This window comes from Jaculus jaculus, chromosome 18 (genome assembly GCF_020740685.1).
Source record: "Jaculus jaculus isolate mJacJac1 chromosome 18, mJacJac1.mat.Y.cur, whole genome shotgun sequence".
NCBI classification, from domain to species: domain Eukaryota; kingdom Metazoa; phylum Chordata; class Mammalia; order Rodentia; family Dipodidae; genus Jaculus; species Jaculus jaculus.
Genome location: NC_059119.1, coordinates 44,949,432 through 44,971,450, shown reverse-complemented (window position 1 = coordinate 44,971,450; position 22,019 = coordinate 44,949,432). Strand labels below are relative to the sequence as shown.

The 22,019-nt window shown below is 46.7% G+C and overlaps 1 protein-coding gene across 1 annotated transcript in view; it reads left to right on the top strand.

Annotated features, from left to right (window-relative positions):
* Positions 1 to 430: 430 nt before the first annotated feature.
* Ppp1r21 (protein phosphatase 1 regulatory subunit 21) overlaps positions 431 to 22,019 on the top strand; it is an 83,726-nt gene continuing 62,137 nt past the window's right edge. Inside the window, exons 1-7 of the mRNA XM_004660149.2 lie at positions 431 to 539; positions 12,541 to 12,609; positions 14,452 to 14,598; positions 18,769 to 18,870; positions 19,859 to 20,023; positions 20,124 to 20,182; positions 21,732 to 21,826. Of these exons, the coding sequence (XP_004660206.1) occupies positions 483 to 539; positions 12,541 to 12,609; positions 14,452 to 14,598; positions 18,769 to 18,870; positions 19,859 to 20,023; positions 20,124 to 20,182; positions 21,732 to 21,826 (694 nt within the window). The 5' untranslated portion in view covers positions 431 to 482. The remainder of the gene's footprint in view (positions 540 to 12,540; positions 12,610 to 14,451; positions 14,599 to 18,768; positions 18,871 to 19,858; positions 20,024 to 20,123; positions 20,183 to 21,731; positions 21,827 to 22,019) is intronic.

Below are 22,019 nucleotides of genomic sequence, written 5' to 3'. Positions count from 1 at the left end.
CTCTCTCTCTTTCTCTCTTTTTCTCTCTCAGGACTATTTCTTCTTCCGGTTCCATGCTCCCTCACTGTCTTCCCTCCGTCTTCCGTCCGTTCTGTTCTGTAAGACCCTTTCCCTTTTCCCTTCCCCACACTACTTCCCCAGCTCGCCGCGCAGCCATCTTGACGCACGGAGCCAAGATGGCGCGCGGGCCTGAGCGGTTTAAAAAAAATAAAATAAACTAAAGAGTACGGCTGCGCATGCGCGAGCGGGCGCGGGCGGGCGGGGGAGAGCGCGTGACGTCAAGACGTATCCCCGCCCACCTGGCCCGCTCACCACGCCCCCTTCCTCCCTCCCCGCGGGAACCCGGAAGTGGAGGAGGAGAAGGAGGAGGAGGCGCGGCGGCGGCGGCGGCGACGGATCCGGGAGCCGCGAGCCCGGGTCCAGGGTCGGGGGCGGGGCCGAGCGGCCGGGGTCAGCCTGGCGTGGACGGGGCGTGGGAGGCCATGGCCTCGGCGGAGTTGCAGGGGAAGTATCAGAAGCTGGCTCAGGAGTACTCGAAGGTACCCCATCGCGGGTGGGCGAGCCAGGGGAGGGCGGTCTCCCCCCAGGCTCTGTGGCCTTGGCAATGGCTCGGGACTGTGGATGGGGGTGCAATGGACACCTGCTGTCCCCGTCCACCATGGCCGGGGCTCCACCTGCAGCTCGGGAGAGATGGGGCCGGGCGGTGTCTGGAGGGAGGGAGGGAGGAGGCTCCGCGTGCATTTCTGCAGAAAGGGAGCCTGGAGTTCGATGCTGGCTGGAGCTGGCAGGCTTGGCACTGGGGCGTCTCATCCAGGCTTCCCTGCTTGTGATGCTGGCCAGAGGGGCAGGGAAAGATGGGGTGCCACCCCTCCGCTTTCTGCTTCCCTAGTTTCCCAACCCTTCCCCCCTCCCCTGTACTGGAGAACATCAACCCCCCCTTTTCTCCCTTCTGGTGGTGGATCCGGATGATGGGGATGAAAGCGTCTTGTCTGCCCCACATCAGTTTGGAAAGGGTGATAATGTCATTCGTGGAAACTGCATCACTTTGGGGGGGGGGGTTAATGGATGGTTAAGAAGAATGAAGATGTCTGGAAATGATCTTGACAGCTTGAGTTGCCAGAGCGGTGTCCTTTTCTATCTGGTCGCCCTCACTCCACCTGGAATGGGGCACAGCGCCCAGCAGGTGCTCCAGACGTGTTGAAGTGTACAAAATAGTGGACCTGGCCCCCTTGTTTATGGCATTTTTGTGGCATCTTGTAAATGGTGGAACCCCCTTTCCTTGCACAAGGGGAAGGTGCAAGCTCTGGGTAGGGTGTTTCTGTCTCAAGAATATTCCAATGTCTTGTCTTGAAAAGTGATTAAACAGTAATGTTTAATTGTCAGTGATCTTGGCATTCTTGGAGTCAGCGGGCAGACTTGGACCCCGTTTTACAATTTGGAGAACCTGAAATTCACTTTTTTCTTAAGATTTCATTCAACATATATTGAGCAAATTGAAAAAAACATTTTTTTAACCCTACCTCAGGCTGACCTGGAGTTAACTACATAGTCCCAGGGTGGCCTTGAACTCACCGTGATCCTCCTACTTCTGCCTCCTGAGTGTTGGGATTAAAGGTGTGTGCCACCGTGTCTGGCTTTTTTTTTTTTTTAATTTAAATTAAAAAGTCCATCAAAGCACGTATGTTTGTCTTTTGTGACACTACACTCAATTCCAGGGGTGCTTCCACTGGCTAAACTTTGTTCCATTTCCACCTGAAATCAACTTAAGAGCATGTGGCACAGCGTCGTCTCTTGATAGCAAGATATCATGGTCTTGGGGAGGATTTCCTTATTTGAGAGAGCCAGAAGCAGTCCATGTGATGAAGGAGGTGGGTGGGCAGAGGATGGCAAGGCTCAAATTTGCCATTACTATTTTGGGTTGAAAATGTTTCATGCATGTAAAATAAAGGGACTGATTTTTAATCTTTGGGGGGGGGGGAGATAAACAGGCTTAGAAGCAATTCCAAATGGCAAACAAGGAGTTCCAAAAATGCTCTGAGCAGTGACCACATTGCCGAAATAATTGTCTAGCCTCCCAAAGTAATAATAATAATAATGAACCTTGAAATATTTTATATTATATATATATTTATATTATATATTCTTTTAGGTATTTAATGTAGATATTGTTTGACAGAGACTATGTGCCCCCTGTGAACAGTCTGCCAGGGTCTGTTGAGTGAGGCTGAGTTTTGGCTGCAGGAATTGCCTTTAATAGTCTTCAAACACAATTCATAATTATGATACCGTGTGGCCAGTGCCAGTTCCTCAAGAGCACAGAGGAGAGGGAAGGGTGGAAGTTAGTTAGACTTGGGGGTGGGGGGAGAAGAGGGAAGGAGAAAGTGACAGCTTTCTAGACAGCATGGTCGGCTTGCTGACATGAAAGTCCCTCAAGATACACGGAAGAAAGTGGTAGAAGGAGATTGGAACAGATGAGGGACGGTTATGGGTTTCAAATAAGATGTGTGAACTTTCTCTTTTGAGCAATGAAGAATGTCGCAGGTCTTTTATTATTAATTTTCTAGTAGGGGAGTGACATTACCTTTGGAAGGAAACTGCAAACTATATGGCGGATGAAGATTGGCAAAAAGAAGGCCCAGACAGTAGGCTTTGGAAGAGTCTTGGGGGAAAATGATGTAGGATAAAACAAAGTTAGTGACAGTAGTGTGCAGTGTGGAGAAGAGAGGCTAGATTCAGGAGTCAGGGTTAAAACTACTGGGCTGGAGAGATGGCTTAGCGGTTAAGCGCTTGCCTGTGAAGCCTAAGGACCCCGGTTCGAGGCTCGATTCCCCAGGTCCCACGTTAGCCAGATGCACAAGGGGGCGCATGCGTCTGGAGTTCGTTTGCAGTGGCTGGAGGCCCTGGCGCGCCCATTCTCTCTCTGCCTCTTTCTCTGTCTGTCACTCTCAAATAAATAAATAAATAATGAATAAAAAAAATTTTTAAAAAGTACTTTTAGCTTACCTCTCTTTGAGTGCTTGCTTTGTGCATAGCATTAAACTTAGGAAAGACACAGTGAGTGTTTAGGTGCTTGTCCCTGAGGCCAGACTCATGGCCAGGACTTGGTGAGGGAAGACACGGGGCTGACTCTGAGGTGAAGGATCATGATTGTCACCGACAGCATGAAGCCAGTGGCAGTAAAGGGTATGTTCAAGCTTAGGCATAGATTTTAGGGTTGGAGGGCATGTTGAAGTTACGTGAGTCACCTGTTCATGGGAGGCGATGTTGTGGACAGTTGCTGAGAATTTCTGATGGAGATGAACTAGTTAAAAATGAGGGCAAGAGCTGGAGAGATGGCTTAGCGGTTAAGCGCTTGCCTGTGAAGCCTAAGGACCCCGGTTCGAGGCTCGGTTCCCCAGGTCCCACGTTAGCCAGATGCACAAGGGGGCTCACGCGTCTGGAGTTCGTTTGCAGAGGCTGGAAGCCCTGGCGCGCCCATTCTCCCTCTCTCCCTCTATCTGTCTGTCTTTCTCTCTGTCTGTCACTCTCAAATAAATAAATAAAAAATGAACAAAAAATATTTTAAAAATGAGGGCAAAGGCTAGCACTTTGAAGTAATTCCCACAAAGATGAACGTGGAGAGTTAATTAGTGGAGGCATGTGAGGAACACTTGTGGGAAGGATGTGCCAGGAGGAAGAGCTAAGGAGACTTGTAAGGAGGTCTGCCAAACTCAGGGCATCTCTCCTGTGAGGCCAGTCTGTTCCTCTCTTTCCCCTCTTGTTGTATTTTAAAATATTTATTTATTTATGTGCATGTCCATGTGTGTGCCAGGGCCTCTTGCTGCTACAAATGAACTCCACATGGATGCACCATTTTTTTTTTTTTTTGCACCTGGCTTTTGAGCACTGGAAAATCAAACCCAGGCTGTCAAGGTTTGTAAGCAAGCCACTGTACCCACTGAGCCCTTACCCCAACCCTTTATTCTTTTGCACTTTTTAAAAAGTATATTTATTTATTTATTTATTTGAGAGAGGGAGAGAATGGGCATGCCAGGGCCTCCAGCCACTGCAAACAAACTCCAGATGCATGTGCCCCCTTGTGCATCTGGCTTATGTGGGTCCTGGAGAATCAAACCAGGGTCCTTTGGCTTTGCAGGCAGGTACCTTGACAGCTAAGCCGTCTCTCTGGCCCTATTCTTTTGTATTTTGAGACAGAGTCTCATGCTGTCCTGAACTCACTATGCAGATCAGGTTGGGCTCCTGGTCTACTGCCAGGATTATAGGCAGGAGCCGCCATGCCTGCGTCCATCTCTCATACCTCTCATTGCACAGTGATGGATATTTCAGAACATCCGGGACAGAGCTGGGTGTGGCGTACATACATGCTGGTCATCGCAGTACTCGGGAGGATGAAGTAGGATTGCTGTTAGTTCGAGGCCCACCTGGGTGGTGTCTTGAGTTAGAAGCCAGCCTTGGCTATACAGTGAGATCCTGCCTCAAAAAAACAAAAACAGGGCTGGAGACAGGGCTCAGCAATTAAAGGTGCTTGTTTGCAAAACCTGACGATCTGGGTTTGATTCACCAGCACCCACATACAGCCAGATGCACAAAGTGGTGCATGCATCTGGAGTTTATTTGCAGTGGGAAGAGGTCCTGATGCACCCATACTCTTTGACTGTCTGCCTCTTTACCGGTCTCTTTAAAAAAAAAAAAAAAAGACACGGATTGTTCAAAAGATTTTCTCCCCCCCCCCTTTTTTTTAGGCAGGATCTCGCTCTAGCCCAAGCTGACCTGGAATTCACTCTGCAGTCTCAGGGTGGCCTTGAACTCATGGCAATCCTCCTACCTCTGCCTCCCAAGTGCTGGGATTAAATTTCCTTGTCACATCTAGTGCCAGGCACTTTCTAGATGAGGTCTATGTCCTCTTCAAACTGTGCTGTGGCAGGGGCATTCTCCTTTTTAAAAAAAAAAATTATTTTTTATTGACAACTTCTATAATTACAGACAATAAACCATGGTAATTCCCTCCCCCCCCCCTTGCTTTTCCCTTTGCAACACCACTTTCCATTCTACTCTTTTATTACCTTTCCTGGCATACAGATTATGGGAACTGGCGGATCCTCCCACCCACCCTTCAGAGCAGATCTCAGCCAGTACTGCAGGAAAGGACCTTTGCATGCTAGAGAATGTAGTCACCGTCTTTCCCCCTGAGAAGTTAGCAACAAAGTAATCTGGGCCAGGTGGCGCACACCTTTAATCCCAGTATTTGGGAGGCAGAGGTAGGAGATCGTCATGAATTTGCCATGAGTTCGAGGCAACCCTGAAACTACTTAGTGAATTTCCTTACACATGAGAATGCAGTTAGATAAAAGATGAACCGTGGAGATCAGAGCAGATGAGAATTAGAAGAAGGCCAACAGGTTGCTGAGACAAAGGGTTAGAGAAGATCAGTAAAAATGGAGATTAAGACCGTAGTGGTTTGGGCACGAGGTTATTAGAGACTTGAAAAATTATTTTTTGACCAGAAGCCACTGTCTTCATCTTCTGTCTTGTCTTTCCTCTCCTTCCTCTTCCTCCTTTTTTTCTCCTCCCTCTTTCCTTCTCTCTTCACTTTCTTTCTCCTCTCCTTCCTCCCCCTCCTCCTTTTTAATTTGCTTGGGCTTTTGTGTTCATGTTGAGTGTGGCTGTGTTCTTGGCACAATGGGCCCGAGGCAGTTGGAGGGCGACTTTCAGGTCAGTGCTTACCTTCCACCCGCTCTCCCTTTCTCACTATTACTGTTGACTCCTGTGCCCGTTTCTGCGGCGTCTGGGATCGAACATGAGCACTCAGGCCCGAGTGGTAAGCACTTTATCCACTGCGCCTTCTCTCAGGCCCCCGCTAGAGACATGGAACATTTCAGCTTCAGGAGCGCTTGGAGGTGGGGGCCGCGGGGGAAAGGTGTGGAGAGGCTGGTTTCCCAGTGCAAGCTTCCTCCTCGGGATGTGAGGGAGAGCTCCTGAAGCCTCGGTTAGCACACGATGGATTACAGATGAAAGACCTGCCGTTTCTTCCACAACTTGCTCTGCCTCTGATGCTGATGTTACGAAGAAAAGAGGTGGAAAGTACTGAGCTGGAGTTCATGTCGGTTCATCCTGCTTTCTATGAAGGACCGTGCTTGCCTGGCATCATGGAGAGAGGGACGTGCGCGTGTGTGTGTGTGTGTGTGTGTGTGTGTGTGTGTGTGCAAGCTTGAAGATCTTGGTCGTATGTGTATTCTCGTGGGTCAGTGGTTTTCAGAATGTGGGCTCTGGATCCCCATCGCCCACACCATCTGGAAGTGGGTTAGAATGCAGGCTCCCAAGTCCACCCTGGGCCTACTGGATTGGAAATTTGCAGTGGAACCTGGCAGTCTGTATTGTAACAAACCTCTGGGATTTGGATGCACACCGTTTTGGTAGCTTTGTGTGGCTGCAGAAAATTCCCGAAGGCACAAAGGTTTTTATTTTATTTTGTTCACCAGTTTGGAGTTCAGAGTCCAGCCAGTGTCGTAGTGGAGGCTCAGGGCAGTGTCTCCTGACTGTTCATAGCTTGTGGTGGGTGGTTATGGCCAGACCAAGGGGGATGCAAACTCGTGATGACATCTCAGGCCAGGAGAAAAGAGACGGGAGGAAGAGACTCAAGGTCCACATTCATTGCCTTAAGGGGGCACCTCCAGTGCCCCCACAACCTCCCCCAAGTCCTCACCATGGCATCTTCCACTGCTGCCTACCCTGGAGTTAAAGGCATGCGCCACCACACCCGGCTCACTCCCAGCACTCCGGAGGCAGAGGTAGGAGGACCACCAAGAGTTCGAGGCCACCCTGAGACTACATAGTGAACTCCAGGTCAGCCTGGGTAAGAACGAGACCCTACCTCGAAAAACAGCACAACACAACATAAAACAAAACAAACAACAACAACAACAAACCCCCACAGATATCTAACACAGAAGAAGGTAGGTCGGAGTTCACATGAGAGGGTGCATGTCATGCATCTCTAACCTTGGGACAGTGAGCCTCTCTGAGGTTGTCAAGTAACACGGGGGAGATTGCAGTTGGGATTCCGAGGTCCTGTTCCTCCACGGAACGGAGTAGGAAAGGTCGGTGTGCCTGGTCTCGGGGGGTGTGCTGTCTGAAGGAGACGCGAGGGCAGTCACAGCCCCACCACCTGCACGTCATCTTCTGGAGACAGGAGGGCCATCGGTGACCGCGTAACTGCATCGGGAGCTGAAGCCCTGTGCCTCCGCCTGGTGCGGGCTGGCAGGAGGACGTGGGTTCTCCCGGGGCGTGCTGAGCGCAGCTGGGCGCCACCCACGAGCTGCTGCTGGTCCACAGGGCACAAAGAGCGGGCCAGGAGCAGGGCCAGCAGCACGCAGGCTGGCAGCTGTGGTAGGAGGGTGTGCCAGCCCATCACCGTTGTCCTTTCCTGCCAGATACCTAAAAGGGCTTTTAGATAAATACTACTAAGAACAACGTTCTGTTAAGGGTGTCTTGAGTTGTCAGTTTGCAAAACAATGTTTCCTGAAGGAAAATCCCCATTTTTAAATTATTTTATTTTATTTTATTGTTTGTGGTAGGGTCTCGCTGTAACCCAGGCTGACCTGTGACATCACTATGTAATGTCATAATGACCTTGAACTCACGGCTGTCTTCCTAGCTCTGCCTCCCAAGTGCTGGGATTAAAGGCATGCATGACCATGCCTGGCCCAAATCATTTTTTTAATATTTTTATTTATTTGAGGGATAAATAGAGAACGAGAATGGGCATGCCAGGGCCTCTATCTACTGCAAACGAATTCCAGACGCATGCACCACCATGTACATCTGACTTATGTGGATACTGGGGAATTGAAACTGGGTCCTTAGGCTTCACAGGCAAGCTCTTTAACCACTAAGCCATCTCTCCAGTCCCCTCGAATCATTTTTAAGTATTTATAAATACAGACAGCATACCTTAATCATAATCCCCTTTCATCACTTTTGTTTTTCTCCTCCCAGATCTACCCTTCCACTGAATCCCCTCTTCTTTCTTAAAATATATTAAAAAAAATAAATATTTTTATTTATTTATTTGCATGCAGAGAAGAGAGACTGGTGGGGGGAGGGAATGGGTATGCTAGGGCCTCTAGCCTCTGCAAATGAACTCTAGATGCATCTGCCACTTTATCAAACTTGAGTCATGTTGTTAGGCTTTGTAGACAAGCGCCTTAACGGCTGAGCCATCTCTCCAGCCCAGCTTTGGCCAGTTTTGAGTTACTCCAGTGGTCACTGCCAAATCAATTAAAATAAACAAAAAACCAGAACTGTCTTTTAATGCTGCTGTTGATATCATCCAGGAAACTCACTCACAGGAGCTTCTCAGTACCACAGAGAGAAGACATGACAGATCTCCCATAGAACTGAGTGAAATCACACCTAAAGACAAGTGGGAAGCAGGGTGTGTTAGCGATGGGGGGGGGGAATCAGGAGTAAGGTCTTTCTCAGCTGTGTAGAGAGTTTGAGGCCAGCCTGGGCTAGGGAGACCTTATCTCAAAGGCAAAACAAGACTGAGATGGTTTTTCTGTCTTCTCGCTACATGGATTCGAACCCTCAGTCTTCCAGGTGGATGACTCATTGTTCATAGGGCTGCTGGCACTGTTTACAATGTGAATCGGCTACATGACAGAAGTCAGGCCCTCTCCCTTCCGAACTTCTCCAGCACAGGTTGCCACACTTTCTGTAAAGAGCCAAACTTTAAATATTTTAGGCTTGAGGCTGTGTGATTCCTGTTGGAACTGCTCATCTCCTCCATTGCTTAGGGTATATAAATAAAGGAGCGTGGCTGTGTTCCAGAAGATCTCAATTTGGGCAGCAGTTTTGCCATCAGACCAGAGTTTGCCAATCCCCCTTTTAGACAGCTTCATATCTGTGCTTTTTTTTTTAAGAGCAGGAAACACAATAGTGCCAATTATCTTTTTAAATTTTTTATTTATTTATTTATTTGAAAGTGACAGAGAAAGAGGCAGAGAGAGAGAGAGAGAGAGAGAGAGAGAGAGAGAGGGAGAGGGAGGGAGGGAGGGAGGGAAAGAGACAGAGAGAGGGAGGGAGGGAGGGAGAGAATGGGCACGTCAGGGCCTCCATCTGCTGCAAATGAACTCCAGACGTGTGTGCCCCTTGTGCATCTGGCTAACGTGGGTCCTGGGGAATCACCTCGAACTGGGGTCCTTACGCTTCAAAGGCAACTGTTTAACCGCTGAGCCATCTCTCCAGCCTCTAATTACCTTTTAAATGCTTTGTCTTCCCCTTCTGAGACTTTTTATTGACAGCCTCCATATATCTACACAATGTACCTTGATTGTAATCCCCCCATAGTCCTCCTTACCCCTCCACTGAACCCCTCTTCTTTCAAACAAGTCCCTCTTCTATTTTATTTATTTATATTTTTATTTTTATTTATTTTTGAGGTAAGGTTTCACTGTAGCTCAGGCTGACATAGAATTCACTGTGTAGTCTCAGGGTGGCCTTGAACTCATGGTGATCCTCCCACCTCTGCCTTCCGAGTGCTGGGATTAAAGGTGTGCTGAAACCCCAAAGGCTGAGCGAAGGTTCCAGGTTCATGTCTTCTGGTAAGTGGTGGGGCGTGTAGAGATCTCCTTTCTGTTGGAGCATTGAGCTGTGAACTTGAACTTTCTAACGAGAAGATTCTCATGTCTATTTTTCTTACAATCTTGAATTGCCTGGTGAATTCTAAATATTTACGGTTTAGAATTCAGATATTTGCATTCTCTTGGCACAGAAAAGAGCCACTTCTGGCCAGGCGTGGTGGCACATGCCTTTGATTCCGACAGAGGTAGGAGGATCACTGGGAGTTTGAGGCCACCCTGAGACCACATAGTGAATTCCAGGTCAGCTTGAGCTAGAGCGAGACCCTACCTCCAAAAACCAAAATAAATAAATAAGAGTCGCTTCTGTTCTCATGAAACAGATCTGGGTTACACATAATTTTTAAAATTTATCTAAATTTTAATTTTCAAAAATATTTAATTAATTATTTGATGGAGAGAGAGAGAAGCAGAGGTGATAAAGAGAGAGAATGGGCACGCCAGGGCCTCCAGCCACTGCAAACGAACTCCAGACACTTGTGCCACCTGTGCATCTGTGCATCTGGCTTACGTGGGTACTTGGGAATCGAACCTGGGTCCTTTGGCTTTGCAGGCAAGCACTTTAACTGCTAAGCCATCTCTATAGTCCCTGTTTAGTTTAGTTTATGAGATAGGGTCTTCCTGTGCAGTCCAGGGTAGTCTCAAATTTGCTGTGTAGCCCAAGTTGCCCTTCAACTTACAACCCTCCTGCCTTGACCTCCTGACTTCTGTGATGTCAGGCACAGGACACCATACCTAGTGAAATAGATTAGGTTTTGTTTTCTCTGTTTTTATTAATATTTTCCATGGTTATAAAAACTATCCCTCCCTCCCCCCACTTCCCCTTTGAAATTCCATTCTCTATCATATCCCCTCCCCATCTCAGTCAGTCTCTCTTTTATTTTGATGTCATGATCTTTTCCTCCTCTTATGATGGTCTTGTGTAGGTAGTCTCAGGCACTGTGAGGTCATGGATATCCAGGCCATTTTATGTCTGGAGGGAGCACGTTGTAAGGAGTACTACCCTTCCTTTGGCTCTTACATTCTTTCCGCCACCTCTTCCGCATTAGACCCTGAGCCTTGGAAGGTGTGATCGAGATGTTACTCAGTACTCCAGTCACTTCTTTCCAGGACTGTGATACTTTCTGAGTTGTCCCAAGGTCACTGCCATCTGAAAAGAGAAGATTCTCTACCCAAAGTGAGAGTAGCATTAATATATGAATATAAATATTAAGAGAAGTGCTTACTGGGCCATTTGATGAGCATAGTATATACATTATTCCAGACATCAGCAGATGTTACAACCCTAGGGCTTATGACTACCCCTGTTTTAAGTTTTCAGTGTCAGGGATGTGTTCCCCCCCCCCATGGAGCGGGCCTCTAGTCCAATTGGAGGGCAGTTGGTTTCCACCTTGACAGAGGTGCCACTATTGCACCCGTTGGCTCATTTGGCCTGACTGGCCAATTATAGGGCTTGCAGTGTCCACTGTTGAGTATCTTCACTGGTGGTATCTCTTTCTCCCATTGACCTGCATATAGAATGGCTTCTTCTAGCTTTCTGTCAGCTGGTCTACATGGAGGAGGTTATCAGCTCAGTTCCAGCAGGCTTTCTCAGTGGCCTTGCAGCCCAAGTATGTGGAGTCTTCAGCAGTAGATTAGTTTTTGTTTTTTTGTTTTTAACTCATAATGAAAAATCACCCCATTCTTTTGGCTTCTCAGAGAAGAATGTAGTTAGTGATGGTCTCTATATTGAGCTTTGAAAGTATTAATCTATAGATCTTTTGCTTTAGCTACACTGGTTTGTGCATTTATTCTTTTTTAAAATTGTTATTTATTTATTTATGAGAGAGAGAAAATGGGCACACTAGGGCCTCTAGCCCATGCAAACGAGCTCCAGACACTTGCGTCCCCTTGTGCATCTGGCTTATGTGGGTCCTGGGGAATCAAACCTGGGTCCTTTGGCTTCACAGGCAAATGCCTTAACTGCTAAGCCATCTCTCCAGCCCTATATCTTTATTTATGGGGGGGGGGTGTGGAATGAGAATGGGTGCCTCAGGGCCTCTTGCCGCTGCAAACCCAGACACATGCGTCCCTTTGTGCACCTGGCTTCTTGTGGGTACTGGGGAATTGAATCTAGGCTGCAGGGTTTGCAAGCAGCTGTGTCTCCAGCCCAGGATTCTGTTGCTTTCAAACGAACCTGTTGTTTCTTAGTCGCTTTGGATAGTGCCTGAGCAGGTGGCTGATGGCAGTTGCATATTCTTGAGGCCACGTCTGTGGTTACAGCATATACTTCTCTCACATTAGGACAGTGTCTCTACTGGGTATATTGATGCCCTGCAGTTTAATCGTTTGTTCAGTTCTTATTCTAGAATTTGTCAAAGTATATTTTACAAATGAGCAGTATTCCAGAATTTTGGGGAAAACGACATATTCTGCTACTTACTGTCTCGTTTTTACTTAGGAGCATGACAGTTTCACCTAAAGAATGATGAACTCGGAATGGGAAGACGGATGTTATCTTTATTTCTTTGTGGCGCTGGGGGCCAAATCGGGGTCCCGCTCACTCTGGGCAGGCGCTGTGCCGCTGAGGTACAGCCCCAGCCCAGGAGACGCGGGTTTCAGGCCTAGCTTTGCCAGTGATTAGGTTTATGGCACTGGGGAACTCAGCCTGCGTACTTTCCTTTATAAAATGGCACGTGGGTTTTCCTTTTGGGAGCAAATGTTCATATATATGTGTGTGTGTATATATACGTATATATGCACACACACACATATACACACACGTGTGTGTGCATGTATGTATGTATGTGTGATAAGATACTTAGTTATTCAGTGCAATGATTCTTACAAAGTAATGGTGCTGTCCTTACCGTCTCCCGCTGGCTGCTTTGTATTAAAACTGATTATTGCTTTGTGTTTTCAGCTTCGGGCTCAGAATCAAGTCCTAAAGAAAGGTGTTGTGGATGAGCAAGCAAATTCTGCTGCTTTAAAGGTATGCACCAGGAAATTAGAGTTGCACAGGTTGTTAGTGTTTGGTAATCTTAAAGTAGGGAACTGAGCTGTTTTTCAGGGATAAAGTCCTAACTCTGATACTGATTTACTAAGAATAGGAAATGGTAAGGTGTGTGTGAGAGAGAGAGAGAGACAGAGAGAGAGAGAGACTTTCTTTCTTGCTTAGTATATTTTATATATATATATATATATATTTTGATTTCCTTAGCTAAAATATTACAGGGGAAAATATTGGCTTTAATGCATTTCTTCTATACCTCAAGTCCTTTATACTGCTAAACCCACCTGGATGAATCAGACTTCTCCTTTTTTGTGGTTTCATCTCACTCTAGCTCAGGCTGCCCTGGAATTCACTATGTAGTCTCAGGGTAGCCTTGAACTCATGGCGATTAAAGGCGTGGGCTAGAGCGAGACTCTATCTTGAAAAACCAACCAGCCAACCAAACAAACAAACAAAAAAATTCAGAGCTTATTGAACAAAGAAAAGGGGAAAAAAAGTTTTTCCATTCAGTAGGAACACACAGATAGCTTCATCTCTGTCTCTCTAGTTGCTTTCAACATGCAGGTGATTCCAAGAGGTAAGAGACACCAACTGGTGGTTTGTAGACTGCTGATTGTTTAAAAAATATTTTCATTTATCTGAGACACAGAGAACCTAGGCATGCCAGGGCTGCAAACAAACTCAAGACGCATGCACCATTTTGTGCATCTGGCTTTACATGGCTACTGGGGAATCAAACCCAGGCCATCAGCCTTTGCAAACAAGTGCTTTAACCTCTGAGCCATCTCCTCATCCCTAGACTGCTGGGTTTTTTGTTTTGTTTTTTTGTGGGTGAGGGTGTTTGTTTTTCGAGGTAGGGTCTTACACTGGCCCAGGCTGACCTGGAATCCACTATGTAGTCTCAGGGCAGCCTCGAACTCACGGTGATCCTCCTACGTCTACCTCCTGAGAGCTGGGGTTAAATGGAGTGCTGGGATTAAAGGACGCGCTACCATGCCCAGTACTAGACTGCTGTTTTAATGTGGTTACATCATCTGTTTGTTAAAATTTGACCTTTTGAGGAGATGGCTCAGTGGTTAAAGGCACTTTCATGTACAGTTTGACTTCTTTAGTCTTATAATTATTTGTTCCAGTGACCACCATAAAAGTAGCTGCTAGCTATACAACCCTGAATATCTATAGTCTGGGCAGTCCACGGCAGTATTTTAGATTTTCTTTCTGTTTTTGTAGTTTTAAGGTGAGTTGATAGGGAGTAGCAGCTGAAAATATTTTTGTGTTGTGTAATGCTGGTTAAAAAAAATGGGTCACAGATCAAAATAGTTAAGGTAAAAAATTAGTGTGTTGAAAAGTCTTAGGTTAGGTTCTAACCCTAGCACTGAACGGAGGGGAGAGGAGAAATGAGGGAGAAATAATTTAAGTTCAGCATGGATTTATGGAAAAAAAGAATCACACATTTCTTACCATCCTTGCTCCCTGAAGGGTATCATTAGGAAGCCTGAGGGTCTCTTACAGTTCAGGTTTAAAAATGTGTACTCCATGGCGTATGTCTGCTCACTGTCGTAGACTTCCACGGTGGTGGCCATTTGACTTTCAGTCACTGTCAGTTATGTCAGTTTAATTTTCATTTTATTTTAAAATATACTCGGTTTGGCTAAATGACAGTTTTGTCACAAAACAGCTAAAAATGTAAGAACTAAAAAATGATAAGCATACAACTTGGATTCCTTAAGGCAAGAGATTTCAATTTTATTTAGTGAAAAAAAAATTTCTTTTTTTTCCTCTAAACTGTGTGTGAGGAAGTCTGAATTTACTTTGATGTAGGAACAGCTGAAAATGAAGGATCAGTCACTGAGGAAACTGCAACAGGAAATGGACAGTTTGACATTTCGAAATCTGCAGCTTGCCAAGAGGGTAGAACTGCTTCAGGATGAGCTTGCGCTAAGTGAACCTCGAGGCAAGAAAAACAAGGTCAGTTCAGTAAACTCAGCCAAGTGTGCGGCGGCCACGTGCTGCCCGCTCTGATCTCCGCCGAAGACCGCGTCTCCAGGTGCCCTAATGCCCCGTTGTCTGTGGATGCCAGATCCAGAAAGCACGTGGTTGCTGTTGATGTGTACTAAATTTCAGGAGTGCCTCTTTTCATTCGTTTTTCTTTTTTACAGACAGGACCTCACTATATAGCTCAGGCTGGCCTCAAACTTTTTTTTTTTTAATTTTTATTTATTTATTTGACAGAGGGAAAGAGGGAGAGAGAGAGAGAGAGGGAGGGAGGGAGGGAGGGAGGGAGGGAGGGAGGGAGGGAGAATGGGCACACCAGGGTCTGTAGCCACTGCAAACGAACTCCAGATGCATGCGCCACCTTGTGCATCTGGCTTACGTGGGTCCTGGGGAATTGAACTGAGGTCCTTTGGTTTTACAGGCAAGAGTCTTAACTGCTAAGCCATCCCTCCAGCCCTTTTTCTTTTTCTTTTTCTTTTTTTTTTTTTTTAATGCAAGAGAGAGAATTGGCGTGCCAGGGACTCCAGCCACCGTAATGAAACTGCAGACATGTACGCCACCTAGTGTGCATTTGTGACCTTGGGCAGTTGTATCACTTTGCATCTGGTTTACATGGAACCTGGAGAGTTGAACATGGGTCCTTAGGCTTCACAAGCAAGCACCTTAACCGCTAAGCCATCTCTCTAGCCCTCAAACTCTTTATAAAAAATAAATTTAGTTGCAAGCAGAGAAAGAGAGAGAGAGATTGATTGATTGGTTTAGAGAAAAGGGACCAGGGCCTTTTGCTGCTGCAAACATACTTCAGATGTATGTACCATGTTATGCATCTGGCTTTATGTAGGTACTGGGGAATTGAACCTGGGCTATCAGGCTTTGTAAGCAAACACTTCATCTGCTGAACTATATCTCCAGCCCTGGCCTCGAACTCTTGATCATCCTGATTTAGCTTCTCCAGTGCTGGGATTAGAGGCATGTGCCACCACACCTAGTTAAGGTACATTTTCATACAAAAATCAGTTTTAGAGAATTTATTAAAAGCAAACATACCCATAGTTGATTTAGTTGTGGAGAAAAATCAATGGAATATCTTTTTTAAAAAATATATATTTTATTATTTATGTATTTGAGAGAGAGAAAGAGGCAGAGAGGGAGAGAGAATGGGTGCACCAGGGCCTCCAGCCACTGTAAATGAACTCCAGACACATGTGCCCCCTTGTGCATCTGGCTTATGTGGGTCCTGGAGAATCAAACTGGGATCTTTTGGCTTTGCAGGCAAACGCCTTAACTGCTAACCCATCTCTCCAGCCCTCCCCCACTTTTTTTTTTTCCTTTTTGTTTTTTCAAGATAGGGTCTTGCTCGAGCCCAGGTTGACCTGGAATTCATTATGTAGTCTCAGGGTGGCCTCAAACTCATGGCGATTCTCCCACCTCTGCCTCCCAAATTCTGGGATTAAAGGCGTGCACCACCACGCCCGGTTCAATGGGATATTTTATTTGTCAAATTGTTGTATGTTTTAGTTATCAAGTTACCATTAACTTAAGACAGGGCAGATAGAACCCAAGGTAGTAGCAGAGTGTTACTACCATGAAAATAACGGCTGAAACACAGGGATAGATTTAAGTTTGGAAGTATACTACAGATGTATTTCATGGTGTTTATTCTATGAGGCCAATTTAATATCCTTCAGATTTTAAGAAAATGCTTTCTCTTATTTTATTTCTTACTGCTCTAAGATGGATGATTTTGTACTTTTGAACCTTCTGTGATTAAGAAGTTGCTTTTGTGGGGTTGGGAGTTGGCGGGGGGTTAGTGAACTGGAATTTAGTGTGTATTCTCAGGGTGGCCTAGAACTCACAGCGATCCTCCTACCTCTGCCTCCCAAGTGCTGGGATTAAAGGCGTGCGCCACCACGCCCACTGACCCTCAGTCTTTTGTATGTGGAACCATATCCTGCAAGCAAGCACCTTTAACCACTGAGCCATCTCTCCAGCTCTTAGACCCATGTTCTGACTGGGCATGGTGTCTCATACCTGTAGTTCTAGCACTTGGGAATTGAGGTAGGAGAGTCACCAAGAGTTGAAGGCCAGCCTGGGGCTCCACAGGGAGTTCCCAGTTAGCCTAGGCTGGGGTGAGTCCCTATCTCAACACGACACAACGCAACACGTACCACATCCCATCAGTGTGTTCCTGGGGCAGGGTACGAGACTGGGTGCAAGAGAAGCAGCGGCGGGGCAGGTTCCTTGCCTGCCATTTACAAATCTGTGCTTCTGGCCACGTGACCTGTTTCTCCATCTTCGAAGTGGGCATGAGCTTCTCAGGCTGGTGAGGATTAAATGGGATCATGTGCAGGGTCCGAGGCTGTGTTACCATGTGATATGTTAATACCTTTTCAGACACATTGCGCTACGTGGAAGGATACGCTAACGTGCTAGTATTTACGTAAAATACACATGCTCTGGGGATTTGTATAGACCCATCAGGGGCAAATCGCCATCCATACATCAGATGAGCCTATTGCAATTTTTTTTTCTTTCTTTCTTTTCTTTTTGGTTTTTCGAGGTAGGGTCTTGAAGGTAGGGTCTTGAACTATCCCAGGCTGACCTGGAATTCACTGAGAAACAGGGTCACTCCACGGCCCAGGCTGCCCTGGAACTCCCCATGTAGTCCAGGTTGACTTCACACTTGTAGTAATCTTACCTCAGCCTCTTGAATGCTGCAAGTAAGTATAGGTTAGAGCTACTAAGCCTGGTTAATATACCTTCCTATGCCTGTTTAGCAGAGGTGTGTATAAGACTTATGAATTAGTTTATTTATTTATTTGAGAGCGAGAGAGGCAGAGGGAGACAGAGAAATGGGTGTGCCAAGGCCTTCAATCACTGCAAACGAATTCCAGACGCATGTGCCACCTAGTGCATCTGGTTTACGTGGGTCCTGGGGAATCGAACATGGGTCCTATGGCTTTGCAGGCATGTACCATGTACATTAACTGCTAAGCCATCTCTCCATGAATTAGTTTCTTTTCTTTCTTTTTTTTTTTTTTGTAAAAGGTGAAAGAAAGATTTACTAGGTCTGAAGAGAAGCCAGAGTATCCATGAATTAGTTTTAATTAAAAATTTTCATGTTGGGAGTACTGAGGACCCCACATGCAGTCCTTACACATTGCTTTTGTTCCAGACATGGTGGATATTTTTCTGTTTTTAGTCCAGCCGCTCTGCTTTCAAAGGGCTTTAACATCACTGATTCATAGGATCAGCAGATGATGGACGTCACTTTTAACTGGAGAGTGAGGACACGGAAAAGCAGAGGGTGGTGACTGATGTCCAAACACAGTTTCATTGTTCCATCGTCCCTAGGATTGGCTCAGTTCTATGTATTACATGAAAACAAGTGTCCATTCTTCTCATCAAAAAGTTAATATTAGCTACAAGGAATGTTATTAATCTGAGTTTTTTCTTGTATTTATTTATATAGTAGCTTTATTTTATATGGTTATGTTTTATGTGGATTTTCATGTAAACACTGTTGTGATTGATCTTGCATAATTTATTACAATTTTTAAAGGAATTTAACCACTCAGACTCTAAAATCTCTCTCCCAGGGCTGGAGAGATGGCTTAGTGGTTAAGGTGCTTGTCCGCGAAGCCTAAGGACCCAGGTTCAATTCCCCAGGACCCACGTCAGCCAGATGCACAAGGTGGCACATGCATCTGGAGTTCGTGTGCATTGGTTAGAGGCCCTGGCGTGTCCATTTTCTCTCTGTGTCTCTAAAATAAATAAATAAAAATAAAAGTTCTCTCCCAAACCAAAGGGTGAAATTGAAATATTTATTGTTAGCATTCTAGGTCTTTTCTGACTTCCAACAGAAAAACTCCTGGATTTGTTTGCAAAAACTAATAACCTCATCTGTTGTTCCCCCCCCCAACCCCATCTCTCTTTTAAACCTTCCCGCTCTTTGCAATCAATTCAGTTTCAATCTGCGTCTGATAGAGAAAATTAAATGATGGACTGTACGCCTCTTACAGGGCTGTTTGAATGGTGAGGATGGGGAAGGGAGAAGTCCCTAAGGTGCTAGAGAGCCATGTGCCTTAGGGTGCTTCTCTAGAGAAGGGAAGTTATGTGGACATCACTTGTTCTTTCCATCAGAAAAGTGGAGAATGTTCTTCTCAGCTGAGCCAAGAGCAGAAGAGCGTCTTTGATGAAGACCTGCAAAAGAAGATAGAGGAGAATGAACGGTTGCATATACAGGTGAAAAAAACTAGCTTTCCTTGTGAGCTCAAACTAGTCCTTGTACTGAGAGAAGTGGGGAGACTAACGCACATAGATGCGTCTTTGTGTCTGTCTGGGTCTCTGTGTGTCTGTAAGTATACATGTCAGTGTTGTTTGTCCCTCCCTCCCTCCCTGTCTCTCTCTCTCTTTCTTTCCTTCCTTCCTTCCTTCCTTCCTTCCTTCCTTCCTTCCTTCCTTCCTTCCTTCCTTCCTTTCTTTCTTTCTTTCTTGTTTTTCTGAGGAAGGGTCTCACTCTAGCCCAGGCTGACCTGGAATTCACTATGTATTCTCAGGGTGGCCTCGAACTCACAGAGATCCTCCTACCTCTGGCTCCCAAGTGCTGGGATTAAAGGCGTGCACGCCTGGCTGTTTGTCCTTTTTTTTAAAAACAATTTTATTTATTTACTTGAGAGCGTCAGACAGAGAGAGAAAGAGGGAGACAGGGAGAGAGACTAGGCACGCCAGGGCCTCCAGCCACTGCAAACGAACTCCAGACGCGTGCGCCCCCTTGTGCAACTGGCTAACGTGGGTCCTGGGGAATCGAGCCTCGAACCGGGATCCTTAAGTTTCACAGGCAAGTGCTTAACCGCTAAGCCATCTACCCAGCCCTGTTTGTCCATTTCTTAATCTCACATGTCTTGATGTGAATGCTTGCTTTGAAGCACATGCGTTTGTGCAGAACCTGCCAGAATAGCTCTATCATTTAATAACGAAGTAACGTACCAGCTGCTGTTCATCATAGGGCGCTTTCATGTTTCACTCGCCACATCTGTGCAGGAGGGTCAGGACATGGACTCCCTCTGATCCACTGTAGTCATTAAAGATGACACCGAGCAGCGTACGGAAGTTCCTCGGTGAAGGGTCATTGCTGTCGTTTTTTTTTTTTTTTTTTTTTTTTTTTCTCCTTTATGTATATTGGGATCTTTTGAGCAGAGGAACCTTTTTTGTTGTTGGTTCTTTCTTTCAGTTCTTTGAAGCGGACGAGCACCATAAACATGTGGAAGCAGAGCTGAGGAGCCGGCTGTCCACGCTGGAGACTGAAGCATCCCAGCACCACGCCGTGCTGGACGGTCTGACCCGCAAGTACATGGAGACCATCGAGAGGCTGCAGAACGACAAGGCTAAGCTGGAGGTCAGCCGGGCGCGAGGGGCCGGCGCGGGCGCAGCCCCAGCCCGGCCGTCTCCTGGCCACGGCTCAGCTGTCCGCTCTTCTCCTCCCTCCCACCATCCAGGTGAAATCGCAGACTCTGGAGAGGGAGGCCAGGGAGTGTCGACTCCGCACAGAAGAATGGTACGTGGAAGCGTGCGTCCTGAGGGGCCCCGAGCACGACTTGGAGGGCCCGAGCTGTGGCCCAGCTGCTGCCTGGGAGCTGCTCACCTCCAGGGTCCTGCTCCCTTCCTGCTAGGGTGGCCCTGGGGTTCCCATAGCAAGAGCGGGGTGCCGCCTGCTCCAGACTCCCCTAAAGACGGCGAGAAAGCTGACTAATAAAAATCACCACGCCGACCTCTTAACGATCCATCGTGAATAAAATAGAGGTTATGTGATCTCATTGAGACACGTCTGACCATGCTCGCAATAGTGTGACGTTTTTGTGGTGTATAACATACTGTAGACTTCATGCCGTGTATTACACCCGCATAGGAGCAACCACATGAATCTCCTGCTTCAATGCAGATGCACTGGGAAGATTACATGATGATGTAGATGTGTGCCTGGTCTCCTAACTAAACCAAAACAGAGAAGTGGTCAGCTTTTGAGCTCAAGGGAAAAAGTCTCTCATAAATATTTTAAAAACTTTACAGTGGTCCTTGAATCAACACTCATGTTATGAAGAGAAAGTATATGACTTTGCTTAGAAAAGTAAACAGGCTTCTGTGAGACGTCGGACTAGAATAAATTCTGCACAAGACTCAAGGGTTTTGGAATGGAGCCATAGTGCTTCTCTTGTCTCCTCTCCTCTTCCCACCCTTCCCCTCCCATCCTCTGCTCTTCTCTCCTCTCATACCCTCCCCTCCCCTCCCCTCCTCCCCTCCCCTCCTCTCCTCTCCTCTCCCCTCCTCTCCTCTTTCCTCTCCTCTCCTCTCCTTTCCCCTCCCCTCCTCTCCTCTTTCCTCTTCTCCTCTCCTCTCCCCTCCTCTCCTCTTTCCTCTCCTCTCCTCTCCTCTCCCCTCCCCTCCTCTCCTCTTTCCTCTTCTCCTCTCCTCTCCCCTCCTCTCCTCTTTCCTCTCCTCTCCTCTCCTCTCCTCTCCCCTCCTCTCCTCTTTCCTCTCCTCTCCTCTCCTCTCCCCTTCCCTCCTCTCCTCTTTCCTCTTCTCCTCTCCTCTCCTCTCCTCTTTCCTCTTCTCCTCTCCTCTCCTCTCCTCTCCCCTCCTCTCCTCTTTCCTCTTCTCCTCTCCTCTCCCCTCCTCTCCTCTTTCCTCTTCTCCTCTCCTCTCCTCTCCCCTCCTCTCCTCTTTCCTCTCCTCTCCTCTCCTCTCCCCTCCCCTCCTCTCCTCTTTCCTCTTCTCCTCTCCTCTCCACTCCTCTCCTCTTTCCTCTTCTCTTCTCCTCTCCTCTCCTCTCCTCTCCTCTCCTCTCCTCTCCTCTCCTCTCCTCTCCTCTTTCCTCTTCTCCTCTCCTCTTTCCTCTTCTCCTCTCCTCTCCTCTCCTCTTTCCTCTTCTCCCCTCCCCTCCTCTCCTCTCCTCTCCTCTCCTCTCCCCTCCTCTCCTCTTACTATGATTTTTTGGCTTTGTCCCAGATGCCGGGCTTAGTTCTCTGAAGCATGATGTCAGCTGTTGAGGTAACAAGCAGCTGATGATTCACTGATTGATGATAATGTGGTTTTGTATTTTCTTTCAGTCAGTTACAGTTAAAGAATCTCCATGAAGACCTGTCAGGTAGATTAGAGGAATCCTTATCAATCATCAACGAAAAAGTACCTTTTAATGATACAAGTAGGTATTATGTAAAGTTTTCCATTATTTCTCACTTTGAACCGCTTCATGGTAGCCAGTTAATTAAAGTCCTTTCGAATCTCTTTAGCAAAAAGCTAAATCGGCCTGACTGAGGGTTGCTTTGTTGTGTTGCTTGGATTAGTTGTGGCTCTCCCAGTTCATTCATGTGACTCCACCAAGCCAGTCTTCCTGG